Source organism: Rhopilema esculentum, chromosome 9 (assembly GCF_057945365.1).
Source record: "Rhopilema esculentum isolate cy_ngs chromosome 9, ASM5794536v1, whole genome shotgun sequence".
Classification (NCBI taxonomy): domain Eukaryota; kingdom Metazoa; phylum Cnidaria; class Scyphozoa; order Rhizostomeae; family Rhizostomatidae; genus Rhopilema; species Rhopilema esculentum.
Window position 1 is genome coordinate 3,009,459 of NC_142823.1, and position 24,462 is coordinate 3,033,920.

At 35.2% G+C, this 24,462-nt stretch overlaps 4 protein-coding genes across 9 annotated transcripts in view; 1 reads left to right on the top strand and 3 right to left on the bottom strand.

Moving 5' to 3' along the window:
* Positions 1 to 162: 162 nt before the first annotated feature.
* On the bottom strand, positions 163 to 2,560 carry LOC135689038 (uncharacterized). Its single transcript, XM_089110066.1, has 4 exons — positions 2,103 to 2,560; positions 1,609 to 1,680; positions 1,406 to 1,486; positions 163 to 877 (listed from the first exon to the last, which is right to left on the bottom strand). Coding segments are annotated over exons 1-4 (369 nt in total). The 5' UTR covers positions 2,317 to 2,560; the 3' UTR covers positions 163 to 875.
* A 2,210-nt stretch (positions 2,561 to 4,770) lies between these two features.
* LOC135689136 (protein phosphatase 1G) lies at positions 4,771 to 13,768 on the top strand. Its single transcript, XM_065206259.2, has 11 exons — positions 4,771 to 4,974; positions 6,715 to 6,784; positions 7,070 to 7,206; positions 7,622 to 7,744; positions 8,434 to 8,617; positions 8,751 to 9,016; positions 9,787 to 10,021; positions 10,576 to 10,666; positions 11,799 to 11,837; positions 12,386 to 12,485; positions 12,841 to 13,768. The coding sequence occupies exons 1-11, from the start codon at positions 4,864 to 4,866 to the stop codon at positions 13,021 to 13,023; spliced, it is 1,539 nt and encodes a 512-aa protein (XP_065062331.2). The 5' UTR covers positions 4,771 to 4,863; the 3' UTR covers positions 13,024 to 13,768.
* A 5,578-nt stretch (positions 13,769 to 19,346) lies between these two features.
* LOC135689141 (E3 ubiquitin-protein ligase MARCHF4) lies at positions 19,347 to 23,453 on the bottom strand. Its single transcript, XM_065206263.2, has 3 exons — positions 23,313 to 23,453; positions 22,071 to 22,740; positions 19,347 to 20,416 (listed from the first exon to the last, which is right to left on the bottom strand). Exons 2-3 carry the CDS (start codon positions 22,725 to 22,727, stop codon positions 20,063 to 20,065), a joined length of 1,011 nt encoding a protein of 336 aa, XP_065062335.2. The 5' UTR covers positions 22,728 to 22,740; positions 23,313 to 23,453; the 3' UTR covers positions 19,347 to 20,062.
* Positions 23,406 to 24,462, bottom strand: part of LOC135689133 (otoferlin) — a 77,475-nt gene continuing 76,418 nt past the window's right edge. For all 6 annotated transcript variants that reach the window (XM_089110325.1, XM_089110329.1, XM_089110328.1 and 3 more), the window contains one exon: positions 23,406 to 23,545. The gene's annotated coding sequence lies outside the window, so the exon portion shown is untranslated. The remainder of the gene's footprint in view (positions 23,546 to 24,462) is intronic.

The window sequence follows — 24,462 nt, forward strand, 5'->3', positions numbered from 1 at the left end:
TCTGGCTGTTGGGAGATTTCTCGCAACAAACGAGTTCAGATCGGATTATGGTCATAGCTGCGTCCCTCAGGGAAGCCTGCTGACTCTAATTTTTTTTTCTATAGGCAGCCTAAAGATATTTTTATAAACTGCACACTCTACGTACAGATGTGGAAACAATTACGGGCGGCACCGCGGAGCGTTGAGAAAAGTGGGGGATCAAAAAATAGAGAAGGGGGAGGCTAAAACCGAAAAAGAGGCTTGAATGATAATGCGTTGGTTAACTTTTTGCATTTCTGGCAAAAGGAGGGTGGTTAAAGCCCCCCTCCCCCAGCTCTTTAGCCTTGCGGTGCCTGGGATTGAGATCTCTTCTTAATTCTTTGCTAAATTGCATTTGATAATTTGACTGTACTGATTGGTGAAAGCTAGTAATGTTGGACTGGCTTTCAACTTACGATCAAAGAAGTAGAAAAACGATGAGATCAAACAACCGGCAATTTATCAAAAATCTAAATATTTAATAAACTTCAAAGCACTACATAATATAAAGAGCACTGCCTTAAAATTCTTAGCACAGTATTTCACGAGCTGTCATTGTTTCTGGAAACATATGATTTCCCTGCTTTCCTTTGCAATTCTCTCCTTTCAACAGAATAGGCTCCAGCGAAGATACTTGCATTAGTACCACAGAGTGAGCTTATGGCGAGCAAAACCTTCTGCCTATATTTTGGAATATGGATTCAAGCGTGCCATCTTGAGACATAATATTGTCTTTCCTTGACATGAAATCAAGTTAGCTCCTTTAATTTGTGTCCAAGTGCGTCTGTATGTTTCCCTGCAGGGCCAATTTTGACATCACTTCTGTGAATTCCACGAAGGTATTCATCTTTTTGAGGCTCTGAAAGGACGTTTTATATTTTAGATATTGATGCCACCTTTAACATGTTTTATAGCGTCTTAAAGACATATCAAATTTGTTTATGTTAAGATTGTTTTGTGAGTATTAATTGCAAGGTATGCGCATAATGTTATGAATCGTTAGATGCCAAAATACATATGAATTTGAATCCAGAAGATGGCCTCAATGCATCTCATTTAAATCTTTCCAAACGAAAGTTGCAGCACAAGTACGAAGATGCCTCCAGGGACAAAGAAGGCATCAGATCGAGTGGCACCGTGACCAAACGCTCTCACGCTTTTAAGAAAACTTGAAGAAAATGATTTTTAAAATTAAGTGCGGCATTATTAGTTTTCTTAATTTTGGAAAAAACGCTTAATCTAAAATTATTTTCATCCATTTATAAAATGAAAGTTAGTAGGGATCTTTTATGTAAAAGATTTGAGTGGTCAAGCTACTCATCGTTCGGTAAAATTCTGTGCTCCTTCCACATATGAGCTATACGTAACTATATTCTAAGGCTCTTACATTGCCATTTTCGCAGCTCTCTTCTTCGTCTTATGCCCTCGTACTTCCAAGATAGTGTCTCTTCACTCCAAGATGAAGATCCTTGAAAGAATGGTCAAAAAAGGTGTTACCAGATTTAGAATATTTTGCTTCTCGGCTATTTAAGTTTTGATGTCAAAATGCTAAAGAAAAAAGTTGATGAGCCAGATCGTTAAGAAAGTTACCTTGATTTTGGTCTGCAGCATGAAAATATTCCACTGAAAGACCTGCTTGATGTATAATGCGCTGCATTGAATCTAGAAACAAGCAAAGAGCATTGAAACACGGAAGACGTGAAATATTTCTGTGGATTATAATGAATTATTTCAGCATCTCTAATATATATGGCAAACTTAAAAATGATTGATTGCAGTAGCAATATTCTGTTTTCATACTGCTGCTAATAGTGAGTTTATCTATTAGTATCTCGCAGTACCAATCTTTGTTCAAGAAATCAATGTTTGTTAGAAATTTGCTTTGTTGTTTCTGCTATTCACAAGATAGGTTCCACTTAATGCCGTTATTTTCCTATGCAATAAAGGCAGCAATTATTGAAATAAAAAAACATTTTCTCCCTTGTTCTTTACAATTGATTGGTCTGAGTTATTGCTAAATCATTAACACTTCCTTCAAGAATGATGTTGGTGCCAAAGACTTTGAATATTTAAGGATCACATACCATCAATGCCATTATCTTCAAGTTCTTCTGAATATACATAACTGTCCTTTATGACCGGAGTTGGTGTCCTATCCTGAACGCTTTCACAAAACACCTCTTCTGCTGCATTCGTACCCTCAGATTCTAATTCTTCTTCTTGAAGAGGAGGGGGCACAATAACAACGCCCACTTTGCAGCTATTTCTTCTAGCGAACCATCTTGCCATCTTTCTCATTTTTCTAGAAAGCCATGTGTTTGGCTTAGATCTGCGCTCTCCCTAAACAAACCATTGACAATTTTCTGAGTTCACTTGACTACATCAAGATCAAAATGATATAACACTTTCCTAACAAAATAACTTCAGAATTTTATAGATAAGTTTTATAAAGATAAGAACTATGTTTTGAAAGTTTTACGTTAGTAAAAGTTTGAAATAAAATTCACTTTAGGACATTTTTCTCATATTCTTTGGTCCTTAGACATTTAGAATTTCAAAGGAAAGGTTTATCGTCTTTGTCTGAAGACTTACAATTGACATGATTGATATATCCAAAATTCAACCGTAGATAGGAAACAATATCGTATCCACAGATATATATGTATGCTATGCTTCTGCTATTTCATGCCATCTAGAAATATATGTAGTAACGTTAGCTGCTGAATTCCTCCGAAGCCTATGTACAAATGCCTTAGAGGGGGCTTAAATGCTTTCAAGGGGCTAACATACTAAAAATTAAAAGATGGATGATTCATCCACATTTTTATGTTTTAGTACCAAATGTTTCTTGGTTGGTTTCTATTTCCGGCACTTCAAACTGCCTTATTGTTTGGAAAGGAAAATTCTATGAAGGAGATAATCGCTGATCGTGTTGAAAAACTTATGTAGAGCAAAATCAAAATATGATATCCTTTCCAGAGAACAATCAACAAAGTAAAAAACGTTTGACTCTTTTTTCAAAAATGGAATTTTTACAGCTCCATAATTCTTTTAGCCTAGTACTAAAGTTTCTTTGGCCATCCTAGTACTAGTTTCTTATAAATCAGTCACTAATGAAAAACCTGCAAACAGTGTAATCGAAATGAACCTTACTTACCTCAACAACTTCTTCTGAACAATCAGCGACTCGGTTGTGCTTTGATAAGGATATTCCCATCTTTGCTAACAAATTTCTTAACTTTAAGAATATCTGATAGTCGAAAATCAGCAAAAACCGTGTAAAACTAGATTTCTAGTAACAAATAAAAACTGTGAATCGCGTCGTGACAATATTGTCGAAATATTTTCCACTTGTGTGAAGCTCCAGCAAAAATCTGTAGATTCTAAACAGATAAGTTTAGATGCCAGTTACTTATATCTTTCAAATTTGACGTCATAATGGAAATTCGCCACAGTAAAAACTTCTCTGTGATTGGCTGATTGCTTTTTGCTCCAAAGGACTATGGTTGTACTGAATCGCCAATATGACGTAATAATCACAACGCGTACACACTGTTTCATCCCAAAACGCTGCCTTTTTCCAGATTGTCTGCATCCTTTCAAATAAGACTCAAAAAACAGACAGGGAAATTCGGTAGGCACGAATTTACTATATCGGCGAAACATTCTAGAAACAAGCCCGTAGACATTCTCTCCATGCATCGTTGATCAGGTAAACGTAAAACGGCTAGGCCTAAGATTTTACACAAATGACAATATGAGAAATGACTACCAAGGAAATAACTTCTAGGAGAGAAAACTTGATGTAAGATTCTCTTTTCTTTGTGTAAAGATATTTTCAATCGTATCTCAAACCGAGAAATATTTTCTAATTTAAGTTTAAGATATCTGCATGTACAAATGAGTCATTGAATCTGAATTTTTCTTTCACTGGCTGTGTGTAGGATGAATACATAGAAGTGAACTGTTTACCGGTCAAGTGTCCGATGCCGCATTGGCAGAGCTGTTGCACCCTCTGTTGCCTGATAATCTTATTAAGCGTGAAACTGGGAGTAGCAACTTAGAACTGTCCTTTTATTTGCACTAAATAGCGTAACATAAAAGTGATATTCATTATCAAGGTGTTTATGGATTTTCTTTCCTCATTAAGGAACTTTGCAAACGTTATAAAAACACTGTTTGAAAAGACGTTCGCAAACACTAAATTGTTCTAGGAATAAAGAGTTTATCGTGCTTACAGCTTCTACATTAACAAACTAAAAAGTAGAAGCAAAAATTGATGTCCCTTGAATTTCCTCTTGGTATGTGGAAATATTCCAACAGCGTTTACGTAGACCGGTAAGAATCCCATTTGAAGCTTCAAATAAGGCTTATGTTTATGTTTATCGTACAAAATTGATGTTTATCGACGAATGTACTTATTCAGTAAGGCTCTTGATTCAAGATCTATTTTAATAAATTTCTTTAAAAATTAAACTAAAACTGAAGTGTGTCGCCAGGTTGTGGCACACGTTGATCGTCCATCTATTCTTTGATCTTTATCAATGGCACTTCTTTTACCTTGGCTTTGAAAACAAGTGGAGAAAGGCTAAGGTAGGGATAAGATAAGGGCCTATTGGACTGCAGAGGTGACGAAGATAATCTTCTTCGACGAGTTTACTTCTCTTTAAGTTGACACCAGGCAAGCTCATTATATTAGTTGACATTCATGAACATGAGCACAGGGGCACGACGAGGAGAATGTCGTACGCATGTGGTTGATGTTGATTCTTTTCAAAAGCGAGGCGATTAGAGAAGATTCTTCAAGTTTAGAGACATCGTGGTTTTTGCATTGAATTTACCGAGATGGGAGCATACAGATCTGTACCGCTAGTTGAGAAGGCATCAAATGACGGTGAAGGGAATGGGGTCGCATACGGTGTGTCTGAAATGCAAGGGTGGCGGGTGACTATGGAGGTGAGTCTTGTAAATAGGCCTGTCACTTTCGCTTCTAACAAAAACGTGTGCTCTAATTAGGATTTACCATAAAGCGCGCGAAACATTGGCTTGCAATCTAATACTGCGCAGACCTTTGCGAATAATATTTGAAACTGATTTTAGAATCAGTCTATAGCCATAGGATCGAAAAACCAATTATTAACACCGGAATATGACTTTTTTCGGGCAGCAATGTGTATGCGATGAAAACCCACTAGGTACGGAGGTGGTCCCTAGGGGGTCCCCGTCTTCTTGTGACCGAAGCGACTATAGTATTCGTTTTAGTGAGCCTATGAATAAGAAGCAAGAAACTGTTACTGAAGAGAGTTTCTTTCAATGCAAATCCAGTATACAGAGTCTGTCGATTGCCATCCAGGATGTTGGCACGTTAGCTCCGAGGGCGCAACTAAAAACTACATAATTTGAATTTGTAAATACAAATAGTGCTTGGACACTTAAATGGTACACCTAGCCTTTTCATGTGATTTTTGCTCACTGTTACATGAGGTGCCAGGCTGTCGGCAGTGCACAAGATCTTGCCAAATAAGCTATAGGCTACTCTATAGCCAGTTTCATAAATTTAATCACAATGTCTTCTCCCACACCCCAAAATTACCCTTTCAATGAGTAGATATTTGCATTTTCTAGTTAATTAAAAACCAAATTCTATTATTTTCACAATAAACTGGTTTCAAAAATGTCATTTGTGTGACCCATCTTTCAAGATTATTCACTTTCATTTTTGAAAGAAGAGAACTAGTTGTTTTTCAAAATAATCCCAGAGTTTTCATTTTCACATCAACCCAAAATGCTTTTCATTTTTTTAGAAATGCTTATGAAAGTCCAGAAGTGTAATATTTTCATAGAAATGAAAATACCTAAAGACTTAAAGAGGCCAGTATCCTCTCTTTTGCTTCTTTGAAAAAGCAAAAAATGTCCTTTTTCACTCATTGATGAGAAACTATGATATGGGATTTGAAATACCTTTCAAATAGACCTGTTTTTTCTTATCAAAGACACTTCTGCCTTTTTTGTCATCAATCCATTTAATTTTACAGTAATGTCTTGCAGCAGCCTTTGGTGTGGGTCCCAAAAATTTCTTCCTCTTCATATCTTGTTTTCAAAATACATAATAGTTGTTAAAATATGTACAAAACAGTGTTGTCAAAGTTATTGTGCTTAAGATGATAATTGCATGGTTATATCAAAAAAGTGGTCCCCTTTCATTGGAAGTTTGAAAACATTTTTCTCTACATAAAACAGTTTTAAGCCAAAAACCCACTCCGGAAAATGATCTGCGGAATCGGATCAGATTTTATGTTGCACATGCGCTTTGGATGCAAAAATGATCACACGACTGATCCGTGACAGATCGAAACGGATCAAAAAAATGTTGAAATCATTTCAACTTGTTTTTGTACCGTTCCGGTACAGTAGTTTTCTTTTGATCAAAATCGAATTAAAACTTTTTAAACAATAGAGCACTTTCCTCATGAATTCCAATCTGAAACGATCTGTGGATCGAACAGAACTGGTCAGAACAACACGATCTGATCCGATCCGGGGATCGTTTTCTAGAGGTGGGTTTTCGGCTTTATTGATACCACAGTCAATACACCCTCCTTATCAGGCCTTACATTTCGGATTGAGTCATTCTGTTCTGATATGGATCAGAATAAACCAATCTGCCTGTTACTAATATATCTGTTTCTTTTCCAGGATGCCTGGACATGTTTGCCATATTTAGATGAATCAACATCTATGTTTGCAGTCTTTGATGGTCATGGAGGTACAGATCAGAATTTATTCCTGATAACATCATCAATAACTTCTGATAAAGTTTGATGTGGTATTTTGTTGATGTATAAGCCAAGTATTGTCTCGCTATGCGTCTTTGCATTTGAGGATGTCAACAAGGTCACAGTTATGCTTGTTGATTTGATCACAAAGGAATATTAATTTCCATAGTCCTTGAGATTAAGCAACATCTTACCATCTTCACCAAGCTATTATCTATTCACTAGATTAATGTTTTCTCTATTTTTGACACTGTGGTTCTTTTTATATTACTCAGGGCAAGAGGTTGCACAATTTTGTTCGAAGAAACTGGCAAACTTCATAAAAGATTCTGAAGGTTATAAAAACGGTGACTTGCGCAAATCATTGGATGATGCTTTTAGAAGTATAGACCAATCCATTCTTGATGAAGAGGTAACCACTTTTGAATTGTGACACCTATTCCAGAATTTAATAAAAATTGTAGTCATTTGTTTTTGGCAATTTCATTAGTGTGATGCTTGATATGATAGGCATTAAAAAGTGTTTATCTAATTTGTAATAGTTAGTTTTAATGATCTTTTTCTAATTTTAGACCCCATAAAACAGTTGTTTCTAAAAGCTTTTTTGCCATTATTTCTAGTAAGGATTGACAAGGTCAAAAATTATCAGCAACTTTGACCCTGTAAAAGCAGAAATGTATCCAGGTGTTGACAATTTTTGACTATTTTTTCATCACAGTGATGTATAAGTGCACTATGAATTGCCTTGCTTTTTCTATGCTGTTTACCCTCTCTGTTTGCCTATCACAACACATGATTATGAAATTCTATATATTTCACATTTTTAGACAATAAAAGAGTTGAAAGAGCTTGCAGGTGACCGCGATGAAGACGATGATGATGAAGAAACTGCAATGTTATCAGAGGAAGCAACAATGCCTATTGAAGAGCTTCTGAAAAGAATGAAACAGGTTCTTCACCATGTTTTTCCTACTTATGTGAAAATTTTTGGCTGTTTTCATAAAGGATCACTCTTGTTTCATCTCTTATTTATGTTTGTGTACAGGACACTTTTGGTTTTTTAAGCAAACAAATTCTAGTGAGTTAAAATTTAAGTATAAAAGAACAAATTTCATGAATCAACTCTATGAAAGTGCCCTTGCATTAATTAATAATGCAGTGAAAGGTCTCAGCACCTCCTTGTTATGTTTATCATGTCATGTCCTTGTCTTATGTAACAAAGCTACTCCCAATATACTTTCCATAGGAATAATGTTGTATGTTGAAAGGTGCCAGCAAAATAGAACAGATAAAAATATAACAATTCCCTATAGCTATTAGATCTTGTTAAAAAATCAATATATATATCACTTTGTATGGGAATAAGTCAGGTATTTCATTGTTGTACTTTGGCCAAGGCCCAAACCCTTTTGAGCTTCGTAGAGCTGTTTAAGATAAGTTTTTACTGTATGATGGAAGAAAGTTTCAACTAAGAATATTTTGTATTATGATTTTTTATAGTATAAAGTATCCATATTTTGAAAGCAGAGTAAAGCTTTTGGATATAGAAAATTATAAGGTGAAGAAAAGTATTTCTTTTCTAAATTTTGTTAGAAGAGTTTCAGTGCTGAATGCTATTTTGTCTCTCTTTTGGATACAGGGTGCTAATGCAGAGGCTTTTGAAAAGTTGGTTGCCAGCAATGGTAATGGGCGTTTTGGAGATGAAGAAAGCGACGAAGACGATGAAGATAGTGATGATGATGTTGATGATGAAGAAGATAATGAAGTGGAAGAAAATGAAGATAGTAAAGTAAAAGAAGAAAGTGAAGAAGAAAAATCAGAAGGTAACTGTGCTGGCAAATGATTGTTATGATTGTGCCTGTTTCATTGTGATAGTTATTTTGTTGTTTCATTGATACATGATTAGATTGTGAGGCATTTAGGTTATTTACTTTAATTACTTAATTGCATTAACAGGTAAAAGTTCGGACAAAGAGATCGAAACAAAACAAAATGAAACAAAGGAGAAAAAAGAACCCACAGGTGAAGAGGAGGGTCAGACAAAAACTGAAGATACCAAGAAAGATGCAGAAAGCAGAGAAGAAAAAGATGAAAAGGAAGAGAATGTAGAGGAACAGGATGAAGAAGCGGAGGAAGAAGAAGAAGAAGAAGAAGAAGAAGAGGATGATGTTGAGGGAGGTGATGATGATGATGATGACATAGGTGCACCTGAGTCTGATGAGGTATGTACGGTTTTTGCTTTCTTACTTGAAAGTTATACATCTGTCATTTCTGATCAAGAACTCTCACTGAAAAGACGACTGTCGTGGGAAAAGGTGACGCGAGAGTATATAAGACTTTATCTTTTAGTTTTAGAAACAATATCAGATATCACGTAACTAAAATAATTGCTGTGAAGTTTAATCATCAAAGATGTCAACTGTTTTTCAAGTAAATGCTATACAAGATTGAAAAACACACTTGTATGAGACAGTGAAGGAAATTGACTTCAAACTTGAAATTGAAACCAAGACTTTGGTTTCAATTTCAAGACCAAGACCAAAGCAAGAGATAAAAATGTGTTACACTCAAGTGCCACCTAATATAATGAAATGGGGGTGTTACAATTGTGTAGAATTTACAAACATATGCCTCATTACAAACTTTTTTAAAAATAGCTAGAAACATGACTTTTTATGTGATGAAAATTACTGTTTACTGTTCTGTCATAAAGTGCTCAATATCGTATAGGCTGAGCTGTGCACGCTATTTTGTGTATAAAGCAAAACAGTTCTAAGTTGCTACTTTAAGTTGCGCACTTCATGCGATGATTAGGCAATAATTCTGTTGATCAGCTGATGAAACTGTAAATATACTAGACCTAATATATAATATACACCACATAGCGTGACTTTGTATATAAATTTTATGCATATAAATATAAGAGACAGCCTCTTCCGAAGTGTGACTTAGAGACGGGTCGATGACTTTTTGATACAATTTTTCTTTGAAGGTTGGGAAAGACAGTGGCACCACGGCAATAGTTGCATTAAAACGAGGCGACCAACTTGTAGTTGCCAATGTTGGGGACTCTAGATGCGTTTTATGCAGAGGAAAGAAAGCGGTAGACATGTCAAAAGATCACAAGCCCGAAGACGAAAGTGAGACTGAAAGAATTACGAAAGCAGGGGGTAAGATAACTGGAGATGGCAGAGTGAACGGGGGACTAAATCTCTCAAGGGCTATTGGTAAGTAGTAAGATCTTGGCGGCTATAAACAGATTGGCCATGAGATTTAAATGATGCGTATTGTATATGGATTTAAATGTAAAATGCAAATTTTATCTTTGAATATATTATTGTGCCTTCAGGAAGAAACTGAATTTAGTTTGCCAGAGATAATGTTGCTAAAACGAAGCTCTTCCCTCCAATCATCGTTTTGTCAACGTGGAATATCTGCTAACATAAATATCATTGTGTCAAGTAAACGTTGCTCTAAGATGTGACAGCCGTTTTGGCTCGCCCATAATACCCACTAACGTCCATATTGTTCTATGGCATATTAAGTATGTTATTTTCAGATGCGGTTCTTCGTTAGTTGGCCGCAAAGTCACCTCGTGATGATACTTGTGTGTTGGCCTATATGCTGGTATCATCACGAGGCGTTACAGAATGGCGTTATAGAAAACTTCAATCAAAAAGGACCCATTGATATCTATATTGTACAAGAATTTGTGTATAAGTGTGAAGTCAAGTATCGTTAGATCTTTATCGCTTACATTTTTTCATTTTTATTTCTTTAGGTGATCATAATTACAAAAACAACGAAAAGTTGTCACCACATGAACAGGTTATAACGGCTGTTCCCGATGTCGAGGAGATAACACTCACAAAGTAAGGATTTTGGTTATAGAATATATATATATGTCAGCATTATAAAAACTGGCATTGGAAAAGCAAGCAGTTTGAAACTTGATAAAGCGTTTCGTCTTTTTTATCACTGTTAAAAAACACAAAACTATATTCTGTGCCCTCCACAGCAAAAATAGACATTACGTCATCTGGTTCTTGCTATGAATGGCACTTAACAGTTACTTCAATTACAAAAACCTTCTAAAATAAACCTTTTGTGAACCAAGTTACCATTTCGTTTGGTAGGAGCTTGCATACGCCAGTTTAGGGCAGGCGATTTCGTGGTTATGGGTTGATTACAGGTATAAGAAAACAAAATAGGTCAAAGTAAGTGAGTTGATAAAGAAAGCTATGCGCTTTTCGTCTGACAGTCTTAGGAGTATGAGACGTCAGAACATAGATCGAAAAGTACGCTAGGAAAAATGTATAATCGAAATAAGCCAATCAGAAATGCGAGTACATGACTGATGAGGTTCCCCAATCAATGGCACTTGCCTGTTAAGAATGTTACTAATGAAGTCCTTAGGTGAAAACGAACTCCTTCTCTCTTCACAATAGCGCATTCATTATTTCTATGTGAGTAGAAGTATTTCAATAGCGGCATTTACAATCTGTATGCTATTATTTATGTGTTTATGCAAGATATTTTGTCTTAAATGATAAAATCAGTGCCCAAGGCTGCCAGTTATAATCAAAAACGAAAATGAAGGAAAATATTGAAAAAATTCAAGGCCTTGGGAGAAAATATATAGTTTCTCTCGAGCTTTTTTCTCATAAGTTACGACATAAATTGTTCTTGATATCACTGATTTTTGTATATATGTATATATTTTAAGATCATTTCCATGTAGTTAACTGCTAGGATACCAATTTTTTATTGACAGTATTTTATCCTGTAAGCAACTAGCTATTCATCTTGAAATAAAAAAAACCTCAACTCAAAATCGGACCTGCCTAACAAAGTTAAAAGTTTTTGTCTTGTTTCAGTCAAGGGTCTGTTATTTCTGATGACATTTCATTGATGTTTTTTATAATGGCTATTGCAGTGTGTATAGAGTATATAATTCGTTACATCATACAAAATCGTTATAATAGCGTTTTCCTTTCAATGTAGGGATGACCAATTCATGATCATTGCTTGTGATGGAATCTGGTGAGTTTCATCCTTGCCTATGCGTGATAAATAAACATTAAAAAATCAAGATTTATGCTAAGATGCCTCCAAAAATATTCAGAAATTGAATAAAAATTTATCTGACATATTTATAGATGCTTTTATTCGTAAAAATTAAACCAAGTAAATATAATATCTCCTTGTCGGTTATTATAATTTTCCATATCAGTCCTTCATCCTTGAATAAGCCATTAGTGCTCTAGAGGACTTCCGCTTAGGAGCCAAGAAGTTAACCGCTACTATGCGAATTCTAGTGGCTCTGTTGATATACATATTTAGTTGCCTGATGATCACATTAAACGTGAAACTCGAAGTAGCAACTTAGAACTATTCTGTACACTTTCAGAGTTCTATTATGTACACTTTAAGCGATATACCTATTCATACACATATTTCTTAGTCTTCAGTAGTTTAGTCTCGAATTATAGATTACCACTTATCAGGATAGTGAGATATCAGGCTTTTTTGTCACGAAAAAGTTGACCTTATTTTGTTTGTGATCAAGTTTTTGTCATTGATGTTTTCAGGAATATCATGACGAGTCAAGAGGCTGTTGATTTCGTAAGTAAAAAGTTGGAGGAACAGAAAAAAGCGGGGAAAATTTGCTTGTCCAAAATATGCGAAGAGGTGAGCGTTGCTTTAAAATTAAATATACTGTAGCTGCTTTTATAATCATGCTTAGATATTCAAATACCCCTTTGTCCTGAGATATTCCCCTCTAACAAATGCAGGCCGAAGGCTCCCTCTACTCTTAAAAAACAATATTAATTCAGATTGTTTCCCTCTAGGGCCTGGTACCAAATGACGTCATATTCTTCTGATCGTTCGAATAAAATATTACTTTCCCGGAAATAACTTACGTTTACTCTTGTGTTGAATTCATTTTATACCCTTGAAAACATCACTTCGAGTGATGAGAATAACTTGATTGAATTAATGTATCGTTATTGGTGCAATATAATTATGCTGCCTCTTTTTTTAGATATTCGACGAATGCCTTGCTCCAGACACAAGTGGAGATGGGTCCGGATGTGACAACATGTCATGTATAGTTATACTTTTGAACGAAGAAATAATCAAAAACGTCCCAAGAAAGCGGGTGTCCGAAGAAGTGACGCCAGATACTGACGAGAACCCGGCTAAAAGGCAGAAAGTTGATGAGTAAACGAAGAAATTTTCACGCAAACCTGGTGACGTGTTTGAGTCCGGGCAATCTGCAAAACGAACCATGTTCAGGCCCCATGTTTTCAAGAAAGAACAATACTGTACTTTCCTAGAATAAAACGAATGAATATTGTATTAATATTAGTGTGCAGCAATAGAGTTAACACTGAAATAATTAAGCTAAGCAGGTTTAAGCTGGAAAAGGTGGGGTTTTTTTATGGTGCTTGGTGGCAACTTTTGGACAATTTTATGGCTTCTCCCCTTTGCCTAATCATATATTATTAGCCATGCGTCAGTTTTGAAGGCTAATTTATTATATGATAATAAGAATTTAGAAGGAAATCGTTGATAAAATCAACACTAGCTTTTCAGGATTCAATTTACGTCAATACATTTATGAATGTTAACAATTTGGTTCAGTTATTCATAACTTAAAGGAGAACTTTTGCTTCTGTGTTTCTTTAAATCAAGCTCTTATTCTTCAATGCATATCTTCATTACCACGCAGTGACGTCATTTGTTAATGGCTAGAGCTCAACCCCCTAATCTGCATCATTTATCTAAACATCAAATCCTAGATAGAATTTTGATCCTAAGGAAGAATCGTTGCCGCAGAGAAATGGTGACATCTAGAAAATACCCATAACTTTAGTGAAGATGTTTGCAACTGCAATCAAAGCATATTTAATTTTGCATTATTTTCAAATCACGCACGTTTATTTTTGCCAATATAATATCTTCGCTGAGTTGTGATTGTTTATTCTGGTTTTCTTGTCATTATGATGCAAACAGTATGTGGCAAAAACAATGCCTCTGCCATTTTCTTATTAGTTTTAAAATTGGTTTCTCCCGTTATTCACATGGAGCAGTGCGATAGAGAGTGCAAGAAATATTTAGAAAATTTAATATTTTAAGGAGTAATGAAAATTTAATAATGGATGGAGTCATAAAGTATCCATCAGAGCAAGGTCTTCAAAATCTTATCTCGTGAAATGAGGGGTTGCAGATTATTTTGGTTATATATATAGTGGCACAAGGGTTTGAAGCAGAATAAAAAATTGTATGAAAATAAAACCGTGATTACAATTCAAAGTGCAAATAAAATAATTGTGAAGCAGATTTTGTTGTAGCAGCGATTGTGACCCAGTGCCTGATTACTCCAAACTTTATTGCACAACTTTTTATACTCAAAATTTGGTTTTCCTACCGTACTTTTATTCTGAGGTCAGTTTTCGTATTTTCTTGTTCCTTTTTTCATGACGATAAAAATTTTTTAAACTTGTAAAGGATTAAACCAAAATGATCGTTTCGGATTAAATATTTCACCATTAATTACAGTGAAATCCCTTGAAAATCAATATCATTTCATCGTTATCTCACATTAATAAAGCTATCGTGAAAACTTGCTATAAGTCCACTTCTTAATCCGAGACTTTATGCAAGATTAAATGCATGAAACTTTGACATATTTTTCCAAACAAGAGCATGAGGTGAATTTGTTCTATTTTAAGATAGATGAATAAATCTTAGATTGACTGAAACATTTTCATAATTATTTTAAACAAGTCTTTTTTTAGTCAACTATTGTTTCTTTAAGATTCTGTTATTCGATCTAATCAGTACATTAAAAACAAAAGTTTATAATGAAATCGTGATATTGTTGATATGGTTGTTGACAAAGGTGGGCATTGCGCCCAAAAAAAGCGAAGGAAATTACAACATAAATCAACGTAGAAATGAATTTGGACCATGTCATTAGGCTTTCAGTGCTTTTCCATTTTTTAGATTTTGATCTTTGGCAGCTTAAACAAACCCTTTAGGTCAAGAAATTGGCGTCTAAATTCTGAATGAAGTGGCCAGTAATCACTAAGAAGTAACCTTTAATCTTAGAGAAGTGAAATTTTAATTTGAAAAAGATACCTTTATTCTAAAATAAGCGACCTTTTATATACAAGAATTGATACTGACCCTTTAGGCCAAAAAATAAGCGTCTGAATTCTGAATGAAGTGGCTAGTAATCACAAAGAAATGACTGTTTAACTTAATGAAGTGAAACCTCGATCTGAAGGTGACCCTTAATCTAAAGGCAGTGATCTTTTAGAATTAAGAATTGATACTTATCCTTAAAAAACGCGACGTTAAACGAAATGACCTTGAAAAATTAGCCTTTAACCTGACAGAAATAACCTTTAAAATGGAAAAATTGATCTTTGATCTTAATGAAGTTACCTTTAACCTAACAGAAGTGATCTTAAACTTGAAAGCAATGACCGTTTATCGGAAAAGTGGCATTTTCTTGCTGCTTATCTCTGTGCTAGGAAGTGATGAAAGGCTCCCCATTTCCACCAGGCAACGATTTCCTTCATCTACTAACCGCCTTATAATGCTCCTATCATCGGGATCTAGTTTACTTTGGTTTGAACACAAGTATTCACACAGTAAACACAAATTGTTTGATTTAAAAAGATGCAAGTGAAACTTTAATAAGCGCAGAAAACCTTAAAGATTTTGCCTGCAAACCTTCAAGTATAGACCTTGAAGTACTCAAAAGTGTGACACTTAAAGTGGCGTTGCAACTTGTCAAGGAAACTGGGCCTTCAGTGTATCCGTTTTACCTAAGAGAAGTTTATCCAAAGGGATTTACTGACCACAACTGTTGGATACAGCTACATACACTTATTTTAAGGGGTTCACATTGTCTTATTGATAAGAAATATAGCCGATTGGAAGAGAGGAGGTGGTGTTTTGATTGTTAAAACATATAAGTGATATTTTTTAAACTTACAGGAAAGCATTTGCTCGTGTTTTTCTTTGAATCAAGCTCTTAATCTTTAATGTATATCTTCACTTCCAAGCGGTGACGTCATCTGTTAATAGCTAGAGCTCAACCCCCTAATCTACATCCATTTTTAGATATACAATCACTGCCAAAAGTCTTGGAACACTAACGTAGGTTTTCAAAGGCAAATTCAGCCATCCCCCTCTCCCCCTAGGAACAATGTTGATTTACTATAGAAAAAAGAAAGGGGTTATGGAGTACGCTTTTTCTTGTGGATTGTTTGATGTTTCTCTATACTTTCAATATTGTTTTGGGGGAAAAGGGGGGCGGAAGTGGTAGTATTCAAGAAAAAAATGAAAAATAGAAAAGCACAGCGCAAAGTGTTAGGTATTCCAAGTAATTTTGGCAGTGATTGTACCTTTTTTATAATACAGTACAGGAGTTTTTGGAAGGGTTAGGAGCTGCAGACTACTGGTATACAGATTTCTGTAGAAGATTAATGATGACTAGCATCAATCTTTAAAGAAAATCCAGTAGATCCAAGTTAAATATACAAATCCTTACTTTGATCTATAATACCTAAAAGGAAGAAATTTTTCAACTCATTGCCTCTGAAATTTATGAATTGAGGGTTAAACACTTTTTCCCAAACTATTCAAAACAAATTTTCACAGAAAAGACCTTTGCTTCTATTCCCGAGATTAATTTATGCGGTTGTGACCATGTCCCTATATTTGCAGAATTAACTTTTGCGGATAAGACCTTTTTTCTCTATTTTCTAAATTTTCTCTATTTGGTTAATTTAGCTTATGAAAATGAGACCTTCCCTTTATTTTGCGAAATCAATGTTTGCGAATGAGACCATCCTCTAAATTTGAACAGCTAGCTTCACGGTTGAAAGTTTCCTCTTAAAGGCTGTGATTTAAAACTCTGACATTGTCACTCTTCAAACATTCCTTTTTTCATCAGCAAAAATCAAATTCAAATACAAGTAACTTTTCGATACAATGGGCAGGGTAACAAAAAGCGGTTATAGACGTGGGGGACCTTACAAAAAACATTGGTGGAAGATATTTTGTGGTTGACAGTTTCAAAATTTTGTGAAACAGATCTTTGCAAGAATAATTCAAAAAAGCAAAAATAAATTTTACAAATATTTCTTGTGCATATAATTTCATTTGAAATACTGTCATTTAGATATATAGCATGGCACTTTATCAAGATTTTACTTTCTAGTACCTCAAAGATCCCATGAGCTTGGTCAGAATATTTAGCAATGTTGACAAATGTTAAGAATCGATGGTTTTGTGTTAAGGATGTTGGTATTCATCTTTCAACAATTTGTTTGTCAATGTACCATGTCAGAAATAAAGCATGTTTCTGTTACTTGAGTTTAATGATTATTTCCTAACTTAAGGTGAAATGCATGATCATAACATCAGTTTTAAACCAACGGTGGTCTGCAATCCTTGCCTCGATTGTTCAAACACTTAAATCAAATCTTAATACAATTCCACAAAGTTGTTCTCCGTCCCCTCTTTGAACGCATAGACACACTTGAAATTATGTATAAACATAATCAACACTTTATTATAGAGAAAAGTTGGAAAAGAGACATAGCAGAATGATGATTGGAGGCCGCAGTTGTTAAATTTTAGAGGTGTGAAAATAATGGTGTTACGGCTATTTTATAAGAATGAGGGGGTGGGGGTGGGGTACTGGATGTCTTAATATTGTTTGAATCATGTTATCAAATCATAGAAAAAAGAAAGGGGTGCTAAAGAGGTTCTCTCAGGGTTGCCGACCTTAAAAGTTGGAGTGAGCGTGCTGTAGGCAACTTCTAGAAGCTACATCCATGACCATACCCAATAAACATGCATTTTTGCTAAACAAGATTCCCTGTTGTGTATATGAAGTCATTAGAACTATTCACAGATTAACAGACTCATAAGGACTGATAGGAAATTACTTATCCACGGAAAACCTATATTACAATAAAAAGTTGTCAATTTAGGATTCGTACAACCAAAGATGCACTCGCGTATTATGGAGGGGGCTAGGCTCCGGGATCTCTTTGAATATTAATTGACAAGGGGCTGAGCCCTCGAGTTTCCTCTGTAGAACACTTGAAAGTACTTGATTTATTGATTTTGTTTCAGTCACAAAATCAAATCAAAGAAAAGGAGATTTTCTTTTGGATTTAAAGAATGAAAATAAATTTCTTTCGCTGAAAGAGTTGACTATTTTTTGTAGGTGAATCAAATTCGTATGAATATCAAACATGACAAAATATTAGGAGCTGCGTTTCCCTCAATACAGAGTGCTAGGATTGCACGACTCTACAAAATATGCAACAGTTGTTTGTAAGCAAAAGGAATGAATATTTATTCGATTCTTCCTTTTCAAAATTATTATTTAAATAGCTTTGAAGTTACATTGAGCTGATTCTAATATCATCTATTTCGCTTGCAAAGAAGCACTTGTGCTGTAAATATGGTCGATTCAAATCTTAGAAAACCAAAATACAGGCTCCTGAAGAGCGAGCACCGCATTCATGTCGAAGCAAAGTCTTTTAAGAACTAGGCCATGGTAAAATCTTACCTTTTAATCGCAGAATTTCACTATGGTTTGAAGAAATGCAACTGAAAGTGCTGCCAGCATCTGAGAGACATGCCAATTGTTCACACTTTAAAGCACCCAAGCATTTTCAACGTAGATAAAGCGATTATTTCATTCTAGTGATGGGGTAAAAGACGTTCAACTATGAGCAACGCCAGACTGTTTTGCGGAGAACCTTCCAGAAACAAATTCCAATAGGAATTCCTTGTGCATCTTGGGATTTAAAGTTTAAAAATATACAGTGTTTATTCCCAAGGCATTTTACGAGGTATAGAACAAAAGAGGGATCTATTGTGTATTGTTTAAACTTACAATCGGCAAAGACAATGCGAACAATAGAAAATTGTCCTAAACAACGAGAAAGCTTCTTCGAGGAATCATTTTCAGCATGCTGGGCATAGAAAGATTTTTCAAAATAGATAGTATCAGAAATATTTTACTTTTTGATTTAAAACAAAACTAGCTACTTTTATATCCATTTGCCAGATAATATGGACTGTTTCATTGCGAATTTGGATGGTACATAAGTTTCTTATGTGATGTAATGACAAAAGCTTAGGACATCGACTAAATTTTTTTAGATTTATGCTACTTTGATGAAATACTACAATCCCTTCTAAAAGTTTTGATAGCTTAACTTTCTATGGTAACTGCAAAAAAGTAAAAAATTAATTAAAAAAAGACCAACACCAAACCCCCGCTCCCTCAAAACAAAGTTTGTTGTAGAGCTGAAATTTATAGTTTTTGAAAGAAATGAATTAAACCATGCTAAACCTCTTAACTTAGCATTAAACAACATTGTTTGGAGGGGGACAGAGGGCTACAGTATGGAATGGGATATTCAAAAATTGTCTGTAGTGTACCAAGGCCTTTGGCAGGCAATGTAAACAAAAAGCAGAACATAGAAGCAGAATGAATTTCAAAACTTTGAATTTGAACATAATTTCAACTAAAATGTACATTATTCTATTTAGAAATTCCGTTAAAGATTAAAAGCACATAACAGCTATTGCTTCAGGGAAGTTTAATAAAAATGCCTTTATCAGCAGAAAAAGATTTGAAGTAGTTCGGAAATGATAAATTAAGAACTGAAATCCTTCTCAACGATATGAAATGGGATTACTGTGAACATAAAACTGGAATCTAATTCATTATCAAATTCGACCTTCTAACACGAATGTCTCTCGATCTGAATTTTGCAGGAAAATTGTAAAAGGCTTAAAGGCACAAGGAAGAGGGAAATTGGACAGGGGTAGGTGATACGAAATGTCACAACCGTTAAAGACATCTTTTCTGAAAATGCTTCAAAAATGGAGAAATAGACAAAATTCAAATAAAGACAGTTGACTATCTTCAAGAGATGCAGGGAATAGTAAAACACTCTGAAATATACCCATGCTGGGTCTCCTTCTCACTACCTGGCCTAAATAAGTTGGGTGATATTAGAAAATTCCATTGCAACTATAAAACTGTGGCAAATGCTTTTTAAAAGTTAACGAAACAATAAGGACAACAGTTCTACAATCTGAAGGTAATTCCCGAAAATGTAGGTAGAATGGAAGAAAATTGTTCTAAAACGAACATATATATAGCTAGTTTTTTGAATACTTTAGCATCCCCCGTCGTACTGCTATATTTTGTATCATACAATTGTTGTTAATCTATTACTACTAAACATACTTAATATATGCGTCAGAAATCTATCTTGATTTCCAGATTTTTGCGATCCTTTTTTAGAGTTCTTTGTTACGATAACCCATTCTTCGTTGATGTTGATCCAGTGTCTAAAGAAATCCTTGACACGTTTGCCAAAGTATATGCTGAACGCAGTGGCTAAAATAGCACCAATGCAGCCGACTATGTAAAATACAATACACGGAGTCGATATGCACTTGTTTGAAGCGTCCTTGACAACAGATATGACGTTTAAGTGAATTGTAACGACGAAAAGCAGAAACCAGAGAACCGAGCTTGGCCGCTGTGTGGGTCTTTTCCACTAAAAATTGAAAGAAATGCAAACATTAAATTTGAATATGAGATTCGCAACACTTTTATTACTAGTAGCAGTTTTCACATATCCACTCAGCGAAGGCTGTATTTCAGAAAGTCAGCTGGAAAAATATGAATGTTTTTTAAACCTTGTGTTTCCAAAGTCTCTTTTGAGAATTATTCTTTTCTAAATTTTGGAAAGCCTTGTAAAAAAGCTGCATCAACCAAAACGAACACAGTCTCATAAATTTTGCATGGCTTCTGCCCCTCCTAAGTTTCAGAATACGGATAAAGAGCTTGGTCTTGGCAACGCTTAATGAAAATGAGCTCAAAGTTTTTTATAATGTGTAAAGTAAGAGCTATAAACTGTCATGCAGGGTATACATAAAGTTCCGAAACACCATCTTACCACCTGCTCGCTGTTCTAATTTGCTGGGTATTCGTCTTTTAAGTCGATTGGACGTAATTAATTATATCGTTGTTAAACGCGCGACTACGATAGAGGAAATAAAACACCCTGTACATGACTGTTATTGCTTTCAGGTGATAATCACTAGGCAAGAAATGGAATGGAATTTGAGTGGCACGTGCAGCTGTCGATTAGAAGGTGCAAAAACATCCTTCCTTACTCCAAAATAAACACCGATATTTTCTTACTTAACATTCTGTAAATGCCCTGACTGTTTCTAAACAACATTTTATAAAAAAACGTCTACAAGAAACTGACAAAAATGATTCTTTAAAAGATGGAATGAAAGTGTTTCTTTTAGACATATCAAGTACAATTTCCGGTTCAATTAACATAGAAAATGGAAAGAAGACCTGCTTGCGACTAATTCTATGTTCTTGTTTTTGCTCTGTCTTCCGCTGGTCAATACATATTAGAAGAGCCTTCGCTACACTAAGTTCTTATGCGTTATTTTTAATCTTGAAAGTAGTTCACTAGCAGTTTGGATTTAAAAAACCTGTGATAAAATTTTAAGCATTTGTAAGTAAGAAGCGAGAAACTGAGCAGACCCTGAGCGTATAAAGTTTCTAACAAAAAATGTGCTTGCTTCTACGGGACATTCTACAATAGCAGAATTTGATACTGCTTGCACGACCGCAGGTAAAAAAGGGAATCATGAGATGGAAAATCGATCTTTGATCCTAAAACTTTTCCTTGCCTAGGCACGAGGAACCATGACAACGATCGATTCAAGGGCAAAGGGCATGCCCTTACTTAGCCATTTTTGCAATAAGAGAGTGAAATTTTACCTGTTATCTTTTAGATGTCACTAATTAGAAGTCTGCTCATTTGAAAAGTGCCAAGATCTTTATTAGCAAAGTGAACCAATACTTTTAGATTCCTAAGATTTTGCAAGAATATCTTGTGTGTGATACTTGTAACTGAATCTTTTTGGGGTTTCCAGAGTGGAATCAATCGATTAATCAAAATAAGATTTGGCAGGATTGTTACTGTCACGTTTAGGTTGAAGCGTTGTTTAAAAGTAAATGCTTTTATTGGGTGCTTTTTAAGAAAAATTTCTACACATGTTCCGAGGCTTTCAAAAAGCAATACTCTCAGTGATTGCAAGAGGTTTTTAAATTAATTCATCAGCATATTTCCAAATTATAAAAAGGGGTTCTTTCAAAGTATAGGGAAGAAATAAGAGACTCACCAGCCAAACAGGCTTTATTCTTCTGGCAAATTCAATTCTTGCTTGACACAACTCGCAGTTTTGTACCATTTTACTTTGCAGCCATTGTACCAAACAGCTCTCGTGAACATACTGCAGTGAGCCCGAGCAACGACAAGGCGAAATCAGTTGTTCCTCTTGCCCATCACAATGGCAAATTCGACAAGATCCCTCTAAACTCGAGCCAGATATCAAACTCAAACGTACACTCGGTTTGCATTTTAATTTGTCAAAGTCTGTTTTCGAACTATTGCATTTTCTAGGATGCTGATCGTCCAATGGAAATTCATAGTTTTGATGTAGGTTTATAGACAATGAGCTCGAGCAAACCTGGAGACAAGAAGTTTGTAAATTTGTTTGATTTAGCAAAGTTTCTTCTGAAGGAACAGTGTATTTTTCGTCCATATCTGAAATTTCCTCTTCTTTTTGTTGGTTTAAGCAAGATTCAGGATCATTTGAACAGCCTTTCAGCAATGGTGATTCCTTCACTTCATCGCAACAAGTAATACTACCCTGGCTTCGCAATGTATTACCAGTATCTGGCATGCCATTGCTTGTTTCTTCTTCGCCTTTAATGTTCGACACGTGTTCGAAGCGATCACAGGCACACTGATCCAGCGTATCAGCTGGTAGATTCATTGTCGTGAAACAACTGCAAATAAAGATTTGATCATGTCAAGACAGATAACTTTTTAATTCTTATTAAGATGGGTTTAATATATGGGTAGACTATGAAAGAGGACCCTAAGGCTTCTAATTATAAAGTTTCCTATATTTAATTTTTTAAGTTTCCTGCTTTTGGTTGCTTTTTACCTTGGTCCCTCTTTTCATGGTTTGCTTTAAAGATAGCTATCAACTTGAAAAAGGACAGTGATTGCAAAACTTTAAAATTAATGAAACATTTTGGCAATATAAACAAATACTTAAAGGTTTAGACACCGGCTCCTTATGAACAAAATTGGCTTATATAGGTATATTTTTGCACGAATTGAAATTATCAGATTATTCAAAGGAATTTCAAATTTCACCTTTCTGCTAAGCAACATTTTTGGCTGTGTTAAAAATTGCGTGCTAAAAACATTTTAGACATCTATAACTGTAGACGTAACTAAAATATAACCCATTTTTATTTCCTACTCGATTTAATTTCCTCAAATTTAAAAGCTGCAAATTTAAAAGAAAGCCAGCAAATAATTACAGCGTACAAAAACAAACTTTGCTTACCTCTTTGGCGAAGAAAAGTAATATTTATTTTGTTAATCTTATTCCGAAGGCATTTCCCGTCTTCAGCCAAGCTCTATCCGCAGGCCTTTAGTCCTGTTGCCAATATCTCGTTGAAAGATTTCGAATCTTCACCACTGGATTAAATCGGAATTTCACACGAATATTACTGGTGAAAGTCGTTGCAAAATCACTTCCAGGTGACTAGAAAATCAGCCTTTTACGCCAAAATCTACCTGGGAAAATATGGAAAAAGCTGGTTAAATATCGATAACTTCTCTTCGTTACACGAGTACTTCAGTCAGATTACATTATCAACAGCTGCGTGCAAGAAGCCACAAGACCATTTCCGCAAAGGAATCCTCCATGGCGAAGGGGAGTTCCGGTGGAATAACATTCTCCTCCACAGCTACATACGCGGGCAGGTGTCTCGCCAAGGCCCTGAATAGAGCCCCAAGGTTTCGCCATATACCCACGCATACAAGCAAAAACAACAAGCAATTTACCGATTTCTTCATTCAGCAGAATAAAAAAGGAGATCAACAAGGAAGGTCGTATTATAAACAGAAAAAAAACACCGCGAGTTCGGGAAGATACAATGCAAAGGGCAATTCCCTCTTGCAAATATCGTACACTCTTTTTTCAAAAGAACCAGTAAATTTAAGTTCAGGCTGACTGTTCTGAATTTTTTCGAAAATCTGAGGCTGGATTGTTCTTAATTTGTTCTTAAATTAAGAGGGTGTAAGCAGTGCTATTGCTAGCTTTTTCGCTCTAATAAGGTGTTCAGGCCTCATTTGCCAACAAAGTGAGTGAGACAGCCTTAATTTGAAGACCAATTTGAAAATTCACCGAAAAAGCACTCACACATCGCTAAAAATCCTCGATTTTGAGAGAAAACATTGTTCAAAATTGCATTTTGCAGAAGCTCAGCCTCAGCTTGTTCTTAATTTGTTCTTAACTTTTGACCAGTTTTGAGGCTCATTTTCTTATAAAATTGTTCTTATAAAAAAAGAGTGTATATGTTGTAACCATAAACTGAAGGCCACAGAGAAAGGGCTGAGTGCTCAATTTAAGCTGCGTAGAATAAGATGGTAACTACGAACGGGTATAAGTTATACTATGTGGTAACAAGAAGGCTTGCACAAAAAGAAAA